We start from the raw sequence: 18671 nt of genomic DNA on the forward strand, positions 1-18671 counted from the left end.
CAGTCAGGATGGGCTAGATTTGCTGCAATAACAAACAAACCTCAACTCTCAGTGGCTTAACATTCTAGAAGCTTATCTCTCATTTATACTACATATCACATCACACCATAGGAGCCTCTGCTCACTGCAGCCACCTAAGGCTACAGAGTGATGGGGATCTTGTCTTTTCTCAATATGTGCTTCCAGGATCCCCTTGCCAGGGAAAGGGGGGCATGGGGATTGTGCATTGTTTCCTTGGGCTCCTGCCTGGAAGAGGAGTGTATCATTTGACATTTAACCTTTCCCTGCTTACGGCTACTCCTATGGCCATACCTAACTTCAAATCCTAGCCTGTTCCCAAAAGGCAGAGAGCTAGAAACAGTGACGAACACGAATGACTAGAGTGCAGGTGACTTTGTCCCAATGTGCAAGGTAAGAGTATGAAGGAGAAGGGCTTCCCAGTGGGTAAGAAGCATTAGGAAAGAAGACGATGTGGAAAACTCTAGCTGCAGAGGAGGGGTCTTAATAAGATGGCTGGGAGGCAAGTGTGCAAAGGAAGACAGATCACATGGTGAAAGCCAGGGAAGGCTGCTGGATTTGATCCAGGAGACATTGAGGGGTTTTTTTTGTTTTTTTTTTCTTTTTAGGGCTGCACTGGTGGCATGTAGAGATTCCTGGGCTAGGGGTCGAATTGGAGCTGCAGCTGCCAGCCTACACCATAGCCACAGCAACCAAGGATCTGAGCCATATCTGCCGGATCCTTAACCCACTGAGGGATGTGAGAGATCGAACCTGTGTTCTATACCAGTCAGATTCGTTTCCCCTGAGCCATGACGGGAGCTCCCAACACTCAGGTTTTAAAGATGCTGTGATTTAGGAAGAGTAACCTGGTTGCCCTGTGTAGGAGAGATTAGAGGACCACAAACTGGGGGCAGGAGATGCATTTCCTTCTTACACTAATCCAGGCAACGTGCAAGAGCTTCAAGTGGGGTCTCCTAATAGGGGAGGAAAAAGGGGTTTTACACACCTCAGCTACTTAAGTGAAGGGCTCAACTGAGTCTGGAACAAATTACGTAGGAAATGTAAGGGTTGAGGGTTGGAGAGTCAAAGATGATTCCAAGGTTTTGAGCCTAGGAGAATGATAATATAACAGGAGAAAATGGTGCAAGACGGCCAAGTCTGGGAAGGGAGTCTGGGCCTTGCTGATTGTTTCTCTTTTGCTGTTTTTCTTTTCTTTTCTTTTCTTTTTTCTTTTTGGCCGTGCCAGGGGCCTGTGGAAGTTTCCATGCCAGGTATCTAACTTGAGCCACAGCAGTGACAACACGGGATCCTTAACCTCCTGAGCCACAAGGGAACTCCAAAGCAGGAGTTTTTATTTTGCTTGCTCTTGTTTCCCAGCATCAAGAACAGTGCTTAATATATAACTTGTACTGAATGATATTTGTTAAATGCAAATGCGTAACACTAGTAGAAAGCAAAAGGAGAAGTTCCCAAGCAATTTTTCTCCCCAGGCAATTGTTAATTCAGGATTGGCCCTTCCTCATCATGTCAATGCTAGGAAAGTGGACTTAACCTACCTGAAGCCATTAGATGAGTTGCCAAGAAAGTGTAGAGAAAAAAAAAGAGAGAGAGCTTTGGGAACTCTGACATTTAGGGGCCAGAAAGGAGGACCAGAATCCAGGGAAGGTGAACATTTGAGGCTGGGGTCAATCAGTATCAGATGCTGCAAACAGGTGAAGGAGGCTGGGAGCAGTTGAGAGGGCACTGAGTTGAGCAACTCTGGGAGAGCCGGATGCAGGCCACAGGGAGGCCCTCATGGAGCAACAAGGAGGAAGGAGAGGCAGCTACCTGCCAGGAGGGAGAGGGGGCCAGTGGCTGGAGGTGGAAGCTGGGCCACAGGTAGGTCGGAACTGAGACCTGGACAAGTGGAGCAAGGTCGGGAGAGACTGAAGACTCTGGAAGAGAGGGAGGGAAACCAAGGCTGGACCTAGGCGAGGAAAAGGGCGGGGGTGGGGGAAAAGTTTCCCTGTTTTGTTTGTTTGTTTTGTCTTTTTAGGGCCGCACCTGCTTAGGGGTCTAATCCGAGCTGCTGCTGCCATCCCACGCCAGAGCCACAGCAACGCCAGATCCAAGCCGCGTCTGCAACCTACACCACAGCTGAGGGCAACGCCGGATCCTTAACCCACTGAGCGAGGCCAGGGATCGAACCTGCAACCTCATGGTTCCTAGTCGGATTCATTTCCACAGCGCCAGGCCGGGAACTCCCAAGTTTCGCTGTTGTTTCTCGCTATCTCCCGGGGGCCTGTTCTGTGAGCGGGGCACGGTGCGGGCAGAGGGCCACCGCCAGACAGGTCGCCCCACCCAGCTCCTCCACCACCTCCAGGCAGTGGCCTAGCTTCCCGGTTCCCTAGGGGAGGAGGTGGCCGAGAGCCCCGCGGGCTGAGGGGAGGGGGGAGGGGGGAGGGGAAGGTGCAGCGACGCGGCGGGCGGGGCTGGCCGGGAGCCACACCCTGAAACTACCTGCGCGCGACAGGAAGGGCCGGGTAAGAACCTCGGCGGCCGGCGCGCTGGACCTGCGACCGGAACCAGGCCCGCCCCGCGCCCCGACCCCGACCCCGCGGCGATGGCCTGAGCCCCACCGCCCACGGGACCATGAGGAGCGACCGGGAGCGCAGGGGCGCTGGCGGCTTCGGGGGCCTCGGCGCGGGACTCAAGTACAGTTCGCGGCCGGAGGTGGGCGAGCGCTGGCGGCGCGGGCATCTGGGCGGGACACGCGGGGGCCGGGGGGCGAGGACAGGGCCCGGGGAATCGGGGGCCTGGGGAGTAGCGCGGCGCTTCTGTCGGCCGAGGGAGCAGCTCCTCTGCCGGTTTGTGGTCGCGGCGCCGGGTCAACAGGTGGAATTTCCTGCTCGGCGGGAACCCGGCAGGACCTTCGATTCCCGCCTCGCCGCGCCCGCCTAGGTACAGGCGTCTCTCTGCCCCGGTCCCCCTGTCCCTCGGGCTTTTCCCTGACCTGGAAGGGTTCTCATCTTGGGCCCTGCATAATCTCCGCGCAGTGGGTGCACATCTGGAAGGAACCAACGGCGTGGCCTCAGACCAGGTGGTTTGGGTCGGGAAAGGAAAGTTGCCAAAGGGCTCCGGAGTCCTAGCGTCCTTGGCCTCTGCAGGAACTTGTTTTTGTCTTGCTGGTCTGAAGACATTCTGAGGACCTCTGCAGAGGACAACTGGGAGGCCAGAGCTTCGCTTGCCATAGAGCTTGGGACACCCAGGGCGAGACTGGGTCTGGGCTTCTCCAAGAGGGGATAGAGCCGTTTGGGCAGGTGACTTTATGGGAAAGGATGTGGGAAGCTGTGTCTTGAGCCTTTTGGAAGACACTGAAGCAGGAAACTCTTGCTTAGCAGAAAGAACAGGAGAGACTTCTTAAAAGATCTTCAATTAAAATGTTAGATCTTTTTTTTTTTTTGTCTTTTTGCTATTTCTTTGGGCCGCTCCCGCGGCATATGGAGGTTCCCAGGCTAGGGGTTGAATCGGAGCTGTAGCCGCCAGCCTACATCAGAGCCACAGCAACGCAGGATCCGAGCCGCGTCTGCGACCTACACCACAGCTCACGGCAACGCCGGATCGTTAACCCATTGAGCAAGGGCAGGGACCGAACCCGCAACCTCATGGTTCCTAGTCGGATTTGCTAACCACTGCGCCACGACGGGAACTCCAAAAAAAAAAAAAAAAAAAAAAAAAACCGTTAGATCTTAACGTAAAGAGCGGGGAAGCTACATGGCAGTGCTCTGGCAGGAGTAACAGCCAGGCCTCCACCGAGGTCTCTCGAGAATCACTGTCTTTTCCAAGGCCATCCTGACTGAGAAAGCTTGCAGAAGCCAGATTCTGGGGATGCCTTCATTCTCTGAACCACCCTTAGCAACTGAGGCTGGGCACTCTGGGTTTCTCCACTTTTCCAGCCAGTGCAGGAGGAAGTGTGGACTCAGCAGCCAGCCTGGAGGCTTGGGACTGTGTTCCCGCTGAGTCTCAGCCCTGCTGGGGTCAGATGCACACTGGTGGTGGACATCTTCTATTTTCCTTGCTTTAATTGCCATGTTTATGAATCCCTAATAATTGCCTACTGGGGCTCTAGCCTCCTGCTTCCTCAGCAGAGGGCCTGCTGTTTGGTGTTTGCTATTTCTGGGCTGTTTTTATTCCCTCTGTTCAAGTCTTACTTCTTCCTGACTTACCTTTCTGGGATTCTCCTGCTGACTCTCAAGAGCTGGCTCTTTCTTCCTGCAGTCCTCTCACCACCCACACGCTCCTCTGAGCTTCCACGGCTACCCATAAGCCCTTGATTTTGTCCCCTCATGGTCCTGCTCATTCTCTTCCGTGAAGATTATCCATTCTCCACTCCGCTGGGCTCTTCCTTCCACTCTGATTCCACCTTTTTCTCCTTAAGTGGATCACTGTCTTTTTCACCTGCCAAGCTCCACTGAACTGATGTCTATACCTCATCCTGGGCCGGACACTGTTGGGGGAAAGGCTATCAAAGATGAATAAGATGTTGTTGTTTCCCTTAAGGAACTTACACTCTTGAGAGCCGTGCTGAGATGTGTGAGAAAATTAGACGTGAGTCACTGTCCTAAAGGAAGTGGCCTGCTCTGCCTAAAGCTCATTTCTGTTTCTCCAGGAAGTCCTCAGAATCCCGCTCCCCACCCCATGCTTTCTCAGAACTCTCACTCCTGGATTACCCTGCAGTGTTTGCAGTCAGGGTCTGCAGACTCTGCCTTGACTTGTTTTTCTTCTTCTTCTTCTTTTTTTTTCATCTTTTTGTCTTTTAGGGCTGTACCCTCAGCATATGGAGGTTCCCAGGCTAGGGGTCCATTCGGAAAGGTAGCCGCTGGCCTGCGCCACAGCCACAGCAACTCGGGATCCAAGCCGAGCCTGCGACCTACACCACAGCTCATGGCAACGCCAGATCCTTAACCTATGGAGTGAGGCCAGGGATCGAACCCGCAACCTCATGGTTCCTAGTTCTATTCATTTCTATTGTGCCACGACGGGAACTCCTTTTTGTTCTTTCTTTAAAAAAATTGTTTTATGGCCACACCCATGGCATATGAAAGTTCCTGGGCCAGGGACTGAATTCAGGCTGCAGCTATGGCCACGGCAGATCCTTTTACATACTGCATGGGGCTGGGGGCGGAACCTGTACCTCTGCAGCAACCCAAGCCACTGCAGTCACATTCTTAACCCACTGCACCTCTGCCTTGACTTGTTTTCTAACCAGGAGGTGCAGCTGCTGCCCCTGGGTTTGTCCTCTGCATGCATCGGCAGGAGCCTGGCTTGGTCACACTGGGCCCCACAGGAGCACTGTTGCTATTGAACTCCTTGCTCTCAGTCACTTCTGTCACTGATGTGGTGGCAGGGGTTTCCAACCTGGAGTCAAGACCTGGTGTTGCCACTTTCCCGTCAGATGATCTCAGAAGTGTTACCTAATCTCTCTGGACCTTAGTTTCTGTGGCTATAAAATGGGGATGACATGTATGTCACAGATGTGTTGCAAAGATTAAAAAGGATCCTTTACACGAAAGCCCTTTATAAGTTGCAGTGTGGGGTACAAATCACAGTTTGAATTTCTTGAGTTGGCAAAGCCTTGAGACAAACTGTAAGCTGATATCATATCAGTAGGATGCTTAGGAAGAGGCTGAGAACCTAGGTTGGGGTTGGGGGGGTGACCTGGCAGACCTGCCTGCCTGTCTGCCTGCTGAGCTCTGGGAATCTCATCCAGGAGTGTTGGGAACAGCATCCTGGCAATGGAAACCCTCTCCCTAGGGCCTTGTAGTTTTCATTTCCCTCTTTTATGTGGCTTCTGTGAGGAAGGTCCTCCTGTGAAAGGGAAATGGGAGAATTCCTGTTGTGGCTCAGTGGAAACGAATCTGACTAGTATCTATGAGGACACAGGTTCGATCCTTGGCCTTGCTCAGTGGGTTAAGGATCTGGCGTTGCCGTGAGCTGTGGTGTAGGTTGCAGATGAGGCTCAGATCTGGCGTGGCTGTGGCTGTGGTGTAGGTCACAGGCGCAACTCAGATCTGATGTTGCTGTGACTCTGGTGTAGGCCGGCAGCTGTAGCTCTGATTGGACCCCTAGCCTGGGAACCTCCACATGCCTCGGGTGCAGGCAAAGAAGAAAAAAAAGGGAAATGGGTGCTAGGACAGACTGCTCAGGCCTTTCTCCCTCCCAGCACACAAAACAAAACTTAGAGCACTTCCCTCTTTCTGGGCTCTCAGAGCATGCGCGGGCCTCTGGAGGGGAAGGCCGTGTGCTGAAAGGTACCTGCAGGAGTGAGCAGAGAGCCTGGGAAGGTGGTGAGCAGCGGGAGCCAAGGTGTGTGAATGGTCCGGAAGCCTGCCTTCCTCAGGCCTCATACAGCCTTCCCTCCAGCCCGGTCCTGGGACTCTGTGGCCCTCGTTTAGGAGAAAGAAAACTGAGGGTAGGAGAAGACAGCACTAGCTTGACAGGTGCCTTGGGAAGAAGCCCTTGCCTGCTACCCCTGCAAATCGTCCCGGAGTGGGTCTGCCCAAAGCTGGCTCCTTGGTGGGGGTGCCGTTTCGTCACAGCCTCCCCCACCCAGGCCTCTCACTGCCAGCTGTGGCTGTGGCTGTGGCCGCTGTGGTCCTAGAATTTTGCTGGTGCCAGCTTCTCTGGCCTGTGGTTCTGCCCAGGCTGTTGGCTCCTGTCTCTCCTAAGAGAGAAAGTCTGTTTTGGGAAGAGGGGTGAGGGTGTGACAAGGCCCTAAGGAGCACAGGTCCCAAAGTTGTGGCTTCTGACCTTGCACATGGGTTATTGGAGTGTCTGGAATACTAATGATCATCGCTGAGTTTATGGAGCATATGCCATGTCTTATACCTCTCAGAGTAAGTACTATTACCCTTTCATAGGTGAGGAAGGTGGAGCCCAGAGAGGCTTAGTAACTTGCCTAAGGTCGCAGAGCAAAACAGTAGTGGGTTCAGGATTTGAACCCAGGCAGTCTGGCTTTGCTGCATTCTCCTTGGAAATGCTGTGGTATGAGACAGGGCTGGCAGCCCAGTGGGCCCAGGAAGGTCTGAATTACTAAGGGTAAGAGATGGTTTGATTTGGTAAGAAATTGGATTTCTCTTCTCAGGATTTTCTGAGATGCCTCACGCTTAGCCAAATTACAAAAATTGTTGGGTAGGATAGGACGGGAAAATGGGAACTTCTGAGATTCTCAGAGAATTCTCACCCTGGCTGGCAGTGGTGAGAAAGGTGTTTGGGGTTTGCTCAGAAGTCATGGGCAGTAATGCCATGACTTTTGTCTTTGCTAAGGACTTTTCTTGAAGCGGATCCTTACTAAAAATTCTGTCTTGGAATCTCATTTTCAGAATTTGCTTAGCAGCAGAATGCTTTGAATCCCTGTGGTAGTTGACTCACTGGTCAGAATTTGTCTCTTAGTTGGTGATGATGATGGCAAAAAGGTGGCCCTTAACGAGACAGTCAGTCATCACTACCCTTCACTAAAGATGTGCATTTTCTTTTTTCTTTTATTTTTATTTTTTTGTCTTTTTGCCATTTCTTGGGCCGCTCCCTCGGCATATGGAGGTTCCCAGGCTAGGGGTCGAATCGGAGCTGTAGCCGCCAGCCTACGCCAGAGCCACAGCAACGAAGGATCCGAGCCGCATCTGCAACCCACACCACAGCTCACGGCAATGCCGGGTCCTTAACCCACTGAGCGAGGCCAGGGATCGAACCCGCAACCTCATGGTTCTTAGTCGGATTCGCTAACCACTGAGCCACGACAGGAACTCCAAGATGTGCATTTTCAATTCATGCTCTCTTAATCCTCACAGCAACAGTAGTAGAAAAAAAACGCCAGAGTTCCCGTCATGGCTCAGAGGAAACGAGTCTGACTAGAATCCACGAGGACCCAGGTTCAATCCCTGGCCTCGTTCAGTGGGTTAAGGATCCAGCGTTGGATCTGGTGTTGCTGTGGCTGTGGTGTAGGCCGCCAGCTGTAGCTTGGGAACCTCCATATGCTGTGGGTACGGCCCTAAAAAGACAAAAAAAAAAAAGAGAGAAAGAAAAGAAAAGAAAAAATGCCTAGTTTACAGAAGAGAATACTGAGGCTTGAAAAGTTTGCATAATGGCCCAAAGGCAGTTTGGGTAGAGCAAGAGTTCAAACCTAGATCTTTGTGACTTCAAAGCCTACTAACCTCAGAACAATCCCAGGATGATGGGTAATTCATGCGCACCCCAAGCAAAACCCCAGAACACATCGTTAAACAGTGCTCAGCACCAGGCTCCAGCAGGAGCCCACTAAAGATCTCTTATACTAAACTCTTCTGGTTTCAGCTTTTGATGAGGTGACTCACCTGGTAGACCAGGAGGCTGGCTGGAGATGGGATTTCCACAAGGCTTTGACAGATGGAGCTTTGTTTATTATACATGTGATTAAAAATCATAATAGATTTTTTTTTTTGTCTTTTGTCTTCTGTTGTTGTTGTTGTTGCTATTTCTTGGGCCGCTCTGGCGGCATATGGAGGTTCCCAGGCTAGGGGTTGAATCGGAGCTGTAGCCACCGGCCTATGCCAGAGCCACAGCAACGCGGGATCCAAGCCGCGTCTGCAACCTACACCACAGCTCATGGCAACACCGGATCGTTAACCCACTGAGCAAGGGCAGGGACCGAACCCGCAACCTCATGGTTCCTAGTCGGATTCGTTAACCACTGCGCCACGACGGGAACTCCCATAATAGATTTTAAAATAAAGAAAATTTACCTGCCCAGGCACACAAATCAAATTCTTTACATTTTGCATACCTCCTTCCAATCTTTGCTGCATGCCTAGGTTTTATCTAGTTTGTTGTTGTATACATATGTTCTGGAAGGCATATCAGCCTCCTATCAACTGGGCACAGTGGAGGGCTGGGGGCTGGAGGAGAGTCAGGTCTGCAGAGTTGTGTTTGATTGACTGTGCCCAAAGGGTCTCCTCATGCTTCCAGGTCACTCTGGGTGGTGGCCTCGGGGTTGCTCCTGACTCCTTCCTGGGTCTTGTGTCATTTCTTATTTAGTAACAACTCTGATGAGGTCTTAGGGCTTCGCTTATCAGCTTCGTTGATGACACCCTACCAGGAGGGAAAGGCCGATACCTCAAATGACTTCATCATGACTCAGAAGGACCTGGGCAGCCAGCTGCCTTAGAAGTAAGTGAACCACCCAGATAAGACTCAAAACCTCCATCCCCCCCACAGTTGGGATCTAAGGAGCGAGCAGGGCAACACGGCAGACCCAGAATTTTGAGTTCACAAAGCCAGCCTATAATGTGGTTCCCTCAAATGTCAAACAAATCCCCCCTCAGTATTTTTATTTGGTTATATCTTTTAAAATTATTATTAAAAAGGCTGATATATACATATTTAAAGAAAATTTGGCTAACTTAGAAAAGTAGAAGGAATTTTAGAAATGGGGAAAGTACCCAAGAGAGACAATTTTTTTTTTTTTTTTTTGGCCACATCTACAGCATGTAGAATTTCCCCAGCCAGGGACTGAACTTGCGCCACAGCTATAACAGAGCCGCTGTAGTTTAGCCGCTGGATCCGTAACCCACTGAGCCACGAGGAAACTCCTAGAGAGACATTTTATTAACTGGATATTGCCTATGCATATTTTCTTTAAAAAAAGTTGCTTTTGGAGTTCCCATAGTGGCTCAGTGGTTAAGGAACCCGACTAGGATCCATGAGGATGTGGTTTGATCCCTGTCCTCGCTCAGTGGGTTAGGGATCTGGTGTTGCCATGAGTTGTGATGTAGCTCTCAGACATGGCTTGGATCTGGTATTGCTGTGGTTGTGGCATAGGCTGGCAGTTACAGCTCCGATTCAACCCCTAGCCTGGGAACCTCCATATGCTGTGGGTGCAGCTCTAAAAAAAAAAAAAAAAGACAAAAGACAAAAAAAAGTTGCTTTTTTTTCCAATTAAAAACTTAGGAAAGGATTTTTTTAAGTCAAGCAATGTAAAAATATATACAGTGAAATTCCTCTGAAATTCTCTCCCCAGATTTTATAACCCTATAAACAGTCAGGTTTCTATTCTCCCACATCTTCTATGCATGAATTAATACTTATGTGGATATTAATATATATGTGTACATGTATTCTCCCCAGATGGAACTATAATGTCATTCCTATCCTGTTGCTAAAGACATGTTTGTAATGAATGAATTGATCACCTATTTATTACATATCTAAACCACACTTGTGTTGTGGAGCAAGACGCAGCCCTCTCCCCAGGTGGTTGACTTTGAGACCCAGAGATTGGGGTGCAGGTGTGCTTGGGGTGACAGGGAAACTGGAGGACATCACCCCACTAAAACAGTGGGGGAGGGGCTTTCCTTGGAGGCTTCTCAGAAGAGACAACCTGAACTGAGTTTGGAAGGGGGAGGAAACACCCTAACACTTTGACTTTTTCTCATTTAACATTGTATTTTAGAGTTTTTCCGCGTTATTACCTACCCTTTGCAAAATGATTCTTGATGGCTGCATAAACTTTCATCAAGTGGATATGTCATTTTTTGTCGTTAGTATTTTTTTTTTACTATTTGTGGGTGCTGGTTGACTCTGCTATGGGACAGGTTTATGGCAACAGTGCTCAGGATAAGGGAGGAAATTGACAAACAGCCCTCGTGGAGACCTGACCGGTCAGGCCCGGTTTGGGTTATGCTATTGAATTGTGGGTTCCATGTGTTGGAGAATGGCTCGGATCATCGTCAGTGTTGGAACATGAGACACGTGAACACTGGAGATCTTGACACGGCTCTTTACTTCCGCAGAAGGGCGCGGGTGCTCAAAAAGGGCGTGCAAAGAAGAAAAGACCTTTCCTATTTATCTCTAAGGGCGTGCAAAGAAGAAAAGACCCTCCCTATTTATCCCTAACGCAGGTGACGTTCCTGTCTCCTTCTCATTGGTCAGGTCAGGGCGCACATTCTTCCCGGTTGGCCAATTGAAACAAACTGTTGCTGGGAGAAGAGGGAAAGAAGAGGGCGTCGCAGGAGGCGGTTTCAGCTGAAACCGGAGCACAATGGATTAGCCAAGATTTCCCTTGATAGAAAAGACGTTATGTTACTTTCCACACCTGTAGCTACTGTGCGTTTTCCCAATGGCCAGAGGTGTAGAAAACACTGAATGATTGAGTCAAGCATTTTAGCTGGGGAAAGAGCGGACTCAGATTTCAGGAACTGCCCTGAGCGGAAGGAATCTGCCGGTTCTATTGCAATGCTGATGTGCAGGCTACTGTGATGCCGATCACCCTCCGGGGAGGGAAGAACTTTGTCGCGGTGGCCCAAACTGAAAATACCCTTTCCCCCAGAAAGGGTGGTCCCGGGAGGATGGAGAGGGGATGACGTCTAAACTGTTTTCGCTCTAAGAATCCGATGCCAAGAACAGGACTCCTCATTTTTCTCATGGCTCCCGTCCTTTAACTTCTGTGCACAGGTTGGGGCCTCCCGGCGCCCTTCCCTGGTGATGGGGCTTTCTTGTTTGCATATTCAGGGCTTTCAAACTGCTAGATTGGTAGCCCAGTTAACTTTGCTGGGAGCTGCTGAAGAGGTGCAGAGGTATTTCTGAATGTAGTCAATTCCAGAAGGCCAGTGCACTTGGTGCATTTCCACTAACGTCTGCAGTTCTCTGGGTCCACCAAGTCAGCGGTTAAAAAAGGCTAACAGGCACTGTGGAATACTACTCAGCAATACAAAAGAGCAAAGCCTTGAGGCATGATGCGCCAGGGAATATTGCTGAGGGAGAAAAAGACAGCAATCCTTATAAATTCTATACTGGATGATCCATTTATTTGACACTTTTGAAATGCCAGTTTTCGAACTGGAGGATCGGCTGGGTGGGCGGTGGGGCGGGCAGGAGGAAGTGGGTGTGGTCACAGGAGGGCTGCAAGGAGGGATCCTTGTGGGAACCCTGCAGAATCATGACTGTTGGTCCACACAGGAATGTATGCCAGGGATAAAATCATTGGGAACTTAACAGCTCCATGCAAATGAATACAAGTAAAATGATCTCTGAATGAGACCCGTGGGTTACATCAGTGTCGTGGTGTTGTAGCTATAGTCTTTCTCGATGTTACCACTCGGGGAGACTGGGCAAAGTGTGCCAGGGATCTTGGTATCATTTCTTACAACTGCACTCAAATTTACGGTGATCTCGACAAAAATGTCAATAAAAAAGCACTAGCTGTGAAATCTGAATGTGGGCTCAGTGAAATGTCAAGAAAAAGGATGAAAAGAAATTACAGGGTGATGCCTTTACCTCTTTCTGGTTTACTGTTTTTTTTTTCTTAGTTTCTAATTTAGTGGGTTTTTTTTTCTTTTCTTTTTTTGTTTTTTAGGGCCACACCCGAGGCACATGGAGGTTCCCAGGCTAGGGGTCTAATCAGGGCTATAGCTGCTGGCCACAGGCACAGCCACAGCAATGCCAGATCTGAGCCGTGTCTGTGACCTATACCACAGCTCACAGCAACGCCGGATCCTTAACCCACTGAGCGAGGCCAGGGATTGAACCTGTGTCCTCATGGTTCCTAGTGGGATTCATTTCCGCTGTGCCACGATGGGAATCTTTTCTTTCTTTCTTGTTTAATTTCTGGGGGATCTGCCTGGTTTGTGTCCCTGCAGGCAAATACTTCCGCTCCTGGTCAGGTGACTAGGGCCGGAGAAAGGTGGGTGTGGCTGAGCCAGGAAGGGGCTCTCTGGCTGAAAAGGACGCGGTGTGTACAGAGTTTGTGGGATCAAAGATACTGGCTGGGTTGGGGGACAGGCTTCTCTCTTATGCAATCTTGGAGCCCATTTGAGATGGAATATTCTGGTTGGAATGACAAGAGTTTGTGTCCTGGGGGAGCATTTAACTGAGGACCGGGACAGGGAGAGACTGGGCGAGGATGAACTCAGACGCAGATGCCGAGGATATTGCAGGTGGCGGGGTGGCTGACACTAGAGAGATTGAGGGGCTGTCAGCAGAATCCTGGGGTGTGGACTGAGCATTCTCAACCCTTCTAGGGGTGGACACAGGTCAGGAAAGTTCCCTGGGCTCTAGCGCCTTCCTTGGGGTAGGCATCCTAAATCTGCCTATGAAGGGAAAAGTCCTTCTTTCTTTCTTTCTTTCTTTTTTTTTTTTTTTGTCTTTTTGCCTTTTCCGGAGCCGCTCCCTTGGCATATGGAGGTTCCCAGGCTAGGGGTCTAATTGGAGCTGTAGCCACCGGCCTACGCCAGAGCCACAGCAACGCGGGATCCGAGCCGCGTCTGCGGCCTACACCACAGCTCACAGCAATGCTGGATCGTCAACCCACTGAGCAAGGGCAGGGATTGAACCCGCAACCTCATGGTTCCTAGTCGGATTTGTTAACCACTGCGCCACGACGGGAACTCCCAGAAAAGTCTTTCAATTGGTCAGTCAGTCAGTCAGTCAGGGGCTCACCTGGGCAAGGTCAAGGGTAAAAGGGGTGGGGGAGGGAAGCAGTGCCAAGAAGAAACTGGGGGAGCCTGACCTCCTAGGATTCCCTGACTACTATGGCCAGTGGGTATCATTGATGAAGTGGGTCTAAGGGGATTGAGGTTCCAGGGAGAAGGACTCCAGACTGAGGTGGTCCCAGGGGTTTCCTGGAGGGGCTCAGCCCTGGGCTGTGTCTTCAGGGGCAGGTGGGACTTGGTGGGTGGTGACAGGAGCTGCGTCATGCTTCCCTACAGGTTTTCTGGGGGCAGGGTTAGTGCCCCTCAATCCAGTGTTGAAGGGGTGGAAATTCACCCACCCTGACCCCTCATAAAAGAAGGAGGCTTGTGTCTATGGAGTCTGGTTGCAGGTGTGTGTGGTTCCAGTGCCGCAGTAGTGTGGGCAGGGCCAGGAGTGGGGAGGGGGTACAGGCCTGAAACCTGCAGACTCTGGCTGGGCAGGCCAGCAGCGATCCCTTGGGTCCTGTGCTGACAGGGCCCACATCAGCCGAGTCAGGCCCCTGAGACTTTCCATCTTGCTCTGAGCAGGTGTGCAATTTTGATTTATTTCCTTCAACAGGAGCTGTTGGCTCTGGGTCAGCTTTCTGTTTCTCTCAATGCCTGGGGGTCACAGATCTGCAGGTAATTTTTGGATCCTCTCAGGGCCCTGCAGCCTCACCCATTTCCCGGCAGCTCCTTCTTCCTGGTGGGGCAGCTGAGGACAGAATAAGGTCGAAGGGAAAGAGTGAGAGGGTCAGGCCACAAACACAAAAGCCACCTGCTAACCAGTCTCAACTGGCAGTATGTGTCCACAGAAATCTGCTGGCAGCTTCAGGGACTTCTGGGTGGTGCTTATAACCTATCGTGGGAGAGTCCTGGGTGGGGAAGCCCAGTCCAACCCCTTGCACAGGTACCTTGCATCCCAGGTGGTTGCTTAAAATAGGCTGACTGAAACTGACATGGCCTGGAGGCTCCTCTCACTGTGATGGGAGGTGAGTGAGTGGGGCCAGCAGCCTCCTAGAAATGGTAGGCGGCAGCATACTCTAACCACCCAGTTCCTAAGAATGACCTGGGACACAGGTTAAACTTCCAAACCCCAGGGCCCTGCCCTTGACCTGCTGCATCTGCATCATAATCTTCACGGAGAGGGAGAGAGGCTTGGGAATCACTATTCGAGCAAGCACTATGTTTTTGTTTTTGGGGTTTTTTTGTTTTTTTTTTTTGCTTTTTTGTGCTTCTTTTCTTTTTTTTAATTATTATTTTTTCATGGCCAGACAAGTCGGGGAAATGCTGAGGTAGTACCATCAAGAGTTTACACTTCCTGTTTCTTGAGATTCTGGCTTTTTTTGATATCAGTTTCCCCGGGCTGGTGAGGGGGTGAATTCAAATATGGGTTTCTTTTCCCTTCTCCTTTGTCGATTCGGTCATCCTGTGATGAGCAAATTGAGTGTCCTCTCTGTGCTGGTCGTTGCGCTGGGACAGAACTGCAGTGGCTGTAGGATGGGTGAAGTTCTCACCCTCGGGAACCTGCATATTGGCTGTACTCTGCCCACAGCTGCTTGAGTTTTTTTGTGGGTGCTGATTCAGCTGGAGAGAGCCCCTTTAATAGGGCCTCTTCTGCCTGGAGACAGGGTTCCTTTATAACCAGCAGCTTGAAGAAGGGACTTTTCTCCAGTTGCACCCCTAGTATCTCAGTGCTGTGCATTGTCCTGTGCTCAGCATCTCTCAGGTTGACAAATGCGGTGGCAGGTCCCCTGCTCTTGAGCCAGGCTGAGTTTCTGGGGAATTCTGGCCAGGATCTAAGTTGAAATGGTACCAGGGAGTGGCCATGAGTTATGCTGGCTTTGTCTTTCCTTTTGAAAATAAAGGCATTTTTGAAGTCCCATGGAAGGCATGCCTCACCTGGGTGCTCAGACCATCATTTCCTGCTTGCACCATCCCAGGGATATGTTCTGGTTCTCATGGCCATGGTGGTGGGGATGACATCATGGAATTGAAATCCATCCCACCTGATGGTGGGCACACTGAGTCACTGAGCTTATGAGAGAGGGGTGCCTGCCACGAGACAGTGGCACATGAAGCCACCCACCCTTGTCCCAGTCTTAGGTCTGTGTCTCCAGCCAGTGACATCACCTCTGCCCTTTGACCTTGATCCTCAGCCACAGAAGCATATCATCAGACATCATGTGAGGGCCTTTCATGGCCCTTCCCAAGACTCCCGTCTTCGGTTTCGTCTGCTGCCTTCCTGGCAGATCACACCCGACCTTGGCCAAATGAGGAACAATCTTGAAAAAAAAAAAAAAAAGTCTGGCAAGGTTTATTTTTGTCCCTCTCTGCAGTTGACTGGTCTGTTGTGTGGATTTTTTGGATGGTTCGTATTATTTCTGCTGTTTATTAGCATGAACACTTACTAGTAGCTTTTCTCCCATGAGGACCACACTGAGCTGCCAGTGGCATGTTCCGGCTTCAGATCTGCTGGTCCCTGGAGCCAGTGGAAGAGCAGGCCCTGGCGAGCGTGTGGCCGGTGCCTGGCCCATCAGTCTGGGCTTGGGCAACTAGGCACATTTTGGTTCCCTCCAGCAGGGGGTCTGTGGTGGACATGGACATAGAGTTTTGCTTGCTTAGTGTTCAGCTTTCAGCCCTGGTGAGTTTCTTCTTAACAGGAGTAAGGTGACCACAGGACTCTTTCTATAGCATCAAATAAAATGTGAGTTGTTCTTTTTACCTTCTATAAATTAGTTTTCTGGACAACCACTAGCCTTGGGGAGGATATACATCATTTGCACTGATGTGCTGAAAATAGCAGAAACTATGATATTCTCTGGTGCTTCTCCCCATCTAGAGTTTTAGATGCTCCCCGTCTCTGTCCCTCTAGGAAGTTGGGTTTGGATGGTGATGATCTGATTTGCCCTTGCACCCCACCCTTGGCTTCTCCTCCTTCATCCCTCCAAGGGCTTCACTCTGTCCTCCAGAAAGTCATTCCTTCTTGTCTGAGCTGGCCTTGAGCCAAGCTGTGTTTCTGGGGACTCTGGCCAAGATCTAACTTGAGCTCCTGGGTGGGAAGCAGCCACGAGAGTGGCGTGGCCTCTGTTTATGGTAGGCAAGCACCTGCTTCACAGCACTAGGTTTTGTATGTGCACCTGCAGATGTGTTTACTTTTATGAAAGACAGGAGAGGCAGAGGCAGGCACTTGTGTGCTCCCTCTTCCATTGGCTCTGTGACCTGGAATGAGATGGTTCTGTACAGAGAGAAGGCAATGTACATGATTAAGCCTGAGTGGATGGGAACCCCCTGCCACCTCCTCCTGGGGGCATGTACCCATCAGTGAAACCCTGCCAGGGTTGAAAGCTATGGCTCTTTTTTTTTTTTTTTTGGTCTTTTTTGCCATTTCTTGGGCCGCTCCCGTGGCATATCGAGGTTCCCAGGCTAGGGGTCAAATCAGAGCTGTAGCCACTGGCCCACACTAGAGCCACAGCAACGCGGGATCCGAGCCGAGTCTGCAGCCTGTACCGCAGCTCACGGCAATGCTGGATCCTTAACCCACTGAGCAAGGCCAGGGATCGAACCCGCAACTCATGGTTCCTAGTCGGATTCGTTAACCACTGAGCCATGACGGGAACTCCTGAAAGCTATGGCTCTTGTCTCGCTTTGGTGCTTTACTGGCTTCACTACCTTTGTGACTTTGGATAGTTCCTACCCTCTCTCTCAGCCTCAGTTTCCTTATCAATAAAATGACTGGGTTAGGCAAGATGATCTCCAATGTACCTGAAAATGAGGCCAGGAGTAGGGTAATAAAAGGCAGTAGTCTAGTTACTGGTTAAACAGCGTCTGCGGATTCACACAGCAAGCATGACCAGGGCCCTACCTATGAGCCAGTCCCACCTCTGACACCTTGCTTCATGGCCAGGCTGGGGTGGCCCTTGGGTCCCAAGGAGCTGGCTTTCCCATTTCCCAGAATACTTGCTCCCTGGGTTCTGGCAGCTGACCTCAGGGAGGCAGGAAATCAGTATAAGATCTCGAGCTGCCACCCAAGGGTGGTATGATCTTGCAAAGTCATCATTTTCCCCTGCCTTTCTCTAGAACAGTGGTGAGGGCACCTGTCATGAAATGATTCCAAGATGGTTGTGAGGGTAAGAAAACAGTTGCGAAATCACTCTGCAAATTGAAAGTAAAAGTAATAAACCATTATTTTGTTACATTTCTTCCAATGCATATAAACATACACACACTCTGTTCAGAGAATCTAGCTAAAGCCTTAATGTTTTTTCATTTTCAAGTATGATTAGACAGCTAAAGACCAAGAAAACCTACAGCCTGGAAGAGAAGGGCAAAATAAGATTCTGAAGATAATATAAAAACAATTGAGTTGGTATCCTAAGAGCAAGAAGTTAGTGCATCCGTGAAATAGAAAAGGCTGTTCAAAAAAGAAACATCTAAGAATAAAACATCACTCTTGGAGCTGAGTTGTATGATTTTTTTTTTTAATTAAAAAAAAATTGTCTTTGTAATAAGTCTCAAGATCAGGTGCTGTAAGTCCTCCAGTTTTGTTCTTTTCAGAACCTGTTGCATTTCCATATGAATCTCAGAAGCAGCTCATCAGGTTCTGTGAACAGCCTGCTGAGACTTTGATCAAGATTGTATTGACTTTTGGGGTTCCCTGCTGTGGTACAGAGGGTTAAGGATCCGGCATTGTCTCTGCGGTAGGGAGAGTTTGATCCCTGGTACAGGAACTTCCACTTGCCTCAGGCATAGCCAGGAAAAAAAAAAAAAAAAGTGTATTGACTCTTCTTGAGGAGAATAGACATCTTAACTACCTGATTCTTCCAATCCACGAACATGGGACATTGCTTGATTTTTTTTCAGGTCTTCCAAATTTTTTCTCAGTGGTGTTTTGTGTTTGTCAGTGTATAGATCCCCTATATCTTTTGTCAGAGTTGCCCCTAAGAATTTCATACTGTGGATGTTACTGCAATAGAGTTTTGTTTTGTTTTTAGTTTTAATTTCCAAGTGGTCATTGTTAATATATAGAAATACAATGGATTTTTTTACTTTTTTTTTTTTTTTTGACCATGGTCACATCATGTGGAAGTTCCTGGGCCAGGAATCAAACCTGTGCTGAAGCAGTGATCTGAGCCACTGCAGTGACAATGCTGGATGAATGGGATAGAATAGAGTCTGGAAATAGACCCATGTATATAGGGACAACTCATATTT

The 18671-nt window shown here is 49.9% G+C and overlaps 1 protein-coding gene across 3 annotated transcripts in view; it reads left to right on the top strand.

The window, feature by feature from the left end:
• The first annotated feature begins 2502 nt into the window (after nt 1-2502).
• ST14 (ST14 transmembrane serine protease matriptase) overlaps nt 2503-18671 on the top strand; it is a 40246-nt gene continuing 24077 nt past the window's right edge. The window contains exon 1 of one of the 3 annotated variants that reach the window (XM_047752958.1): nt 2503-2712. In XM_047752958.1, the coding sequence (XP_047608914.1) occupies nt 2632-2712 (81 nt within the window). In that variant the 5' untranslated portion in view covers nt 2503-2631. Of the gene's footprint in view, nt 2713-6261; nt 6346-9159; nt 9181-18671 lie in introns of those variants that run through there. The other 2 variants (XM_047752959.1, XM_047752960.1) reach the window with 2 other exon arrangements.

This window comes from Phacochoerus africanus, chromosome 11, assembly GCF_016906955.1.
Source record: "Phacochoerus africanus isolate WHEZ1 chromosome 11, ROS_Pafr_v1, whole genome shotgun sequence".
Lineage (NCBI taxonomy): Eukaryota > Metazoa > Chordata > Mammalia > Artiodactyla > Suidae > Phacochoerus > Phacochoerus africanus.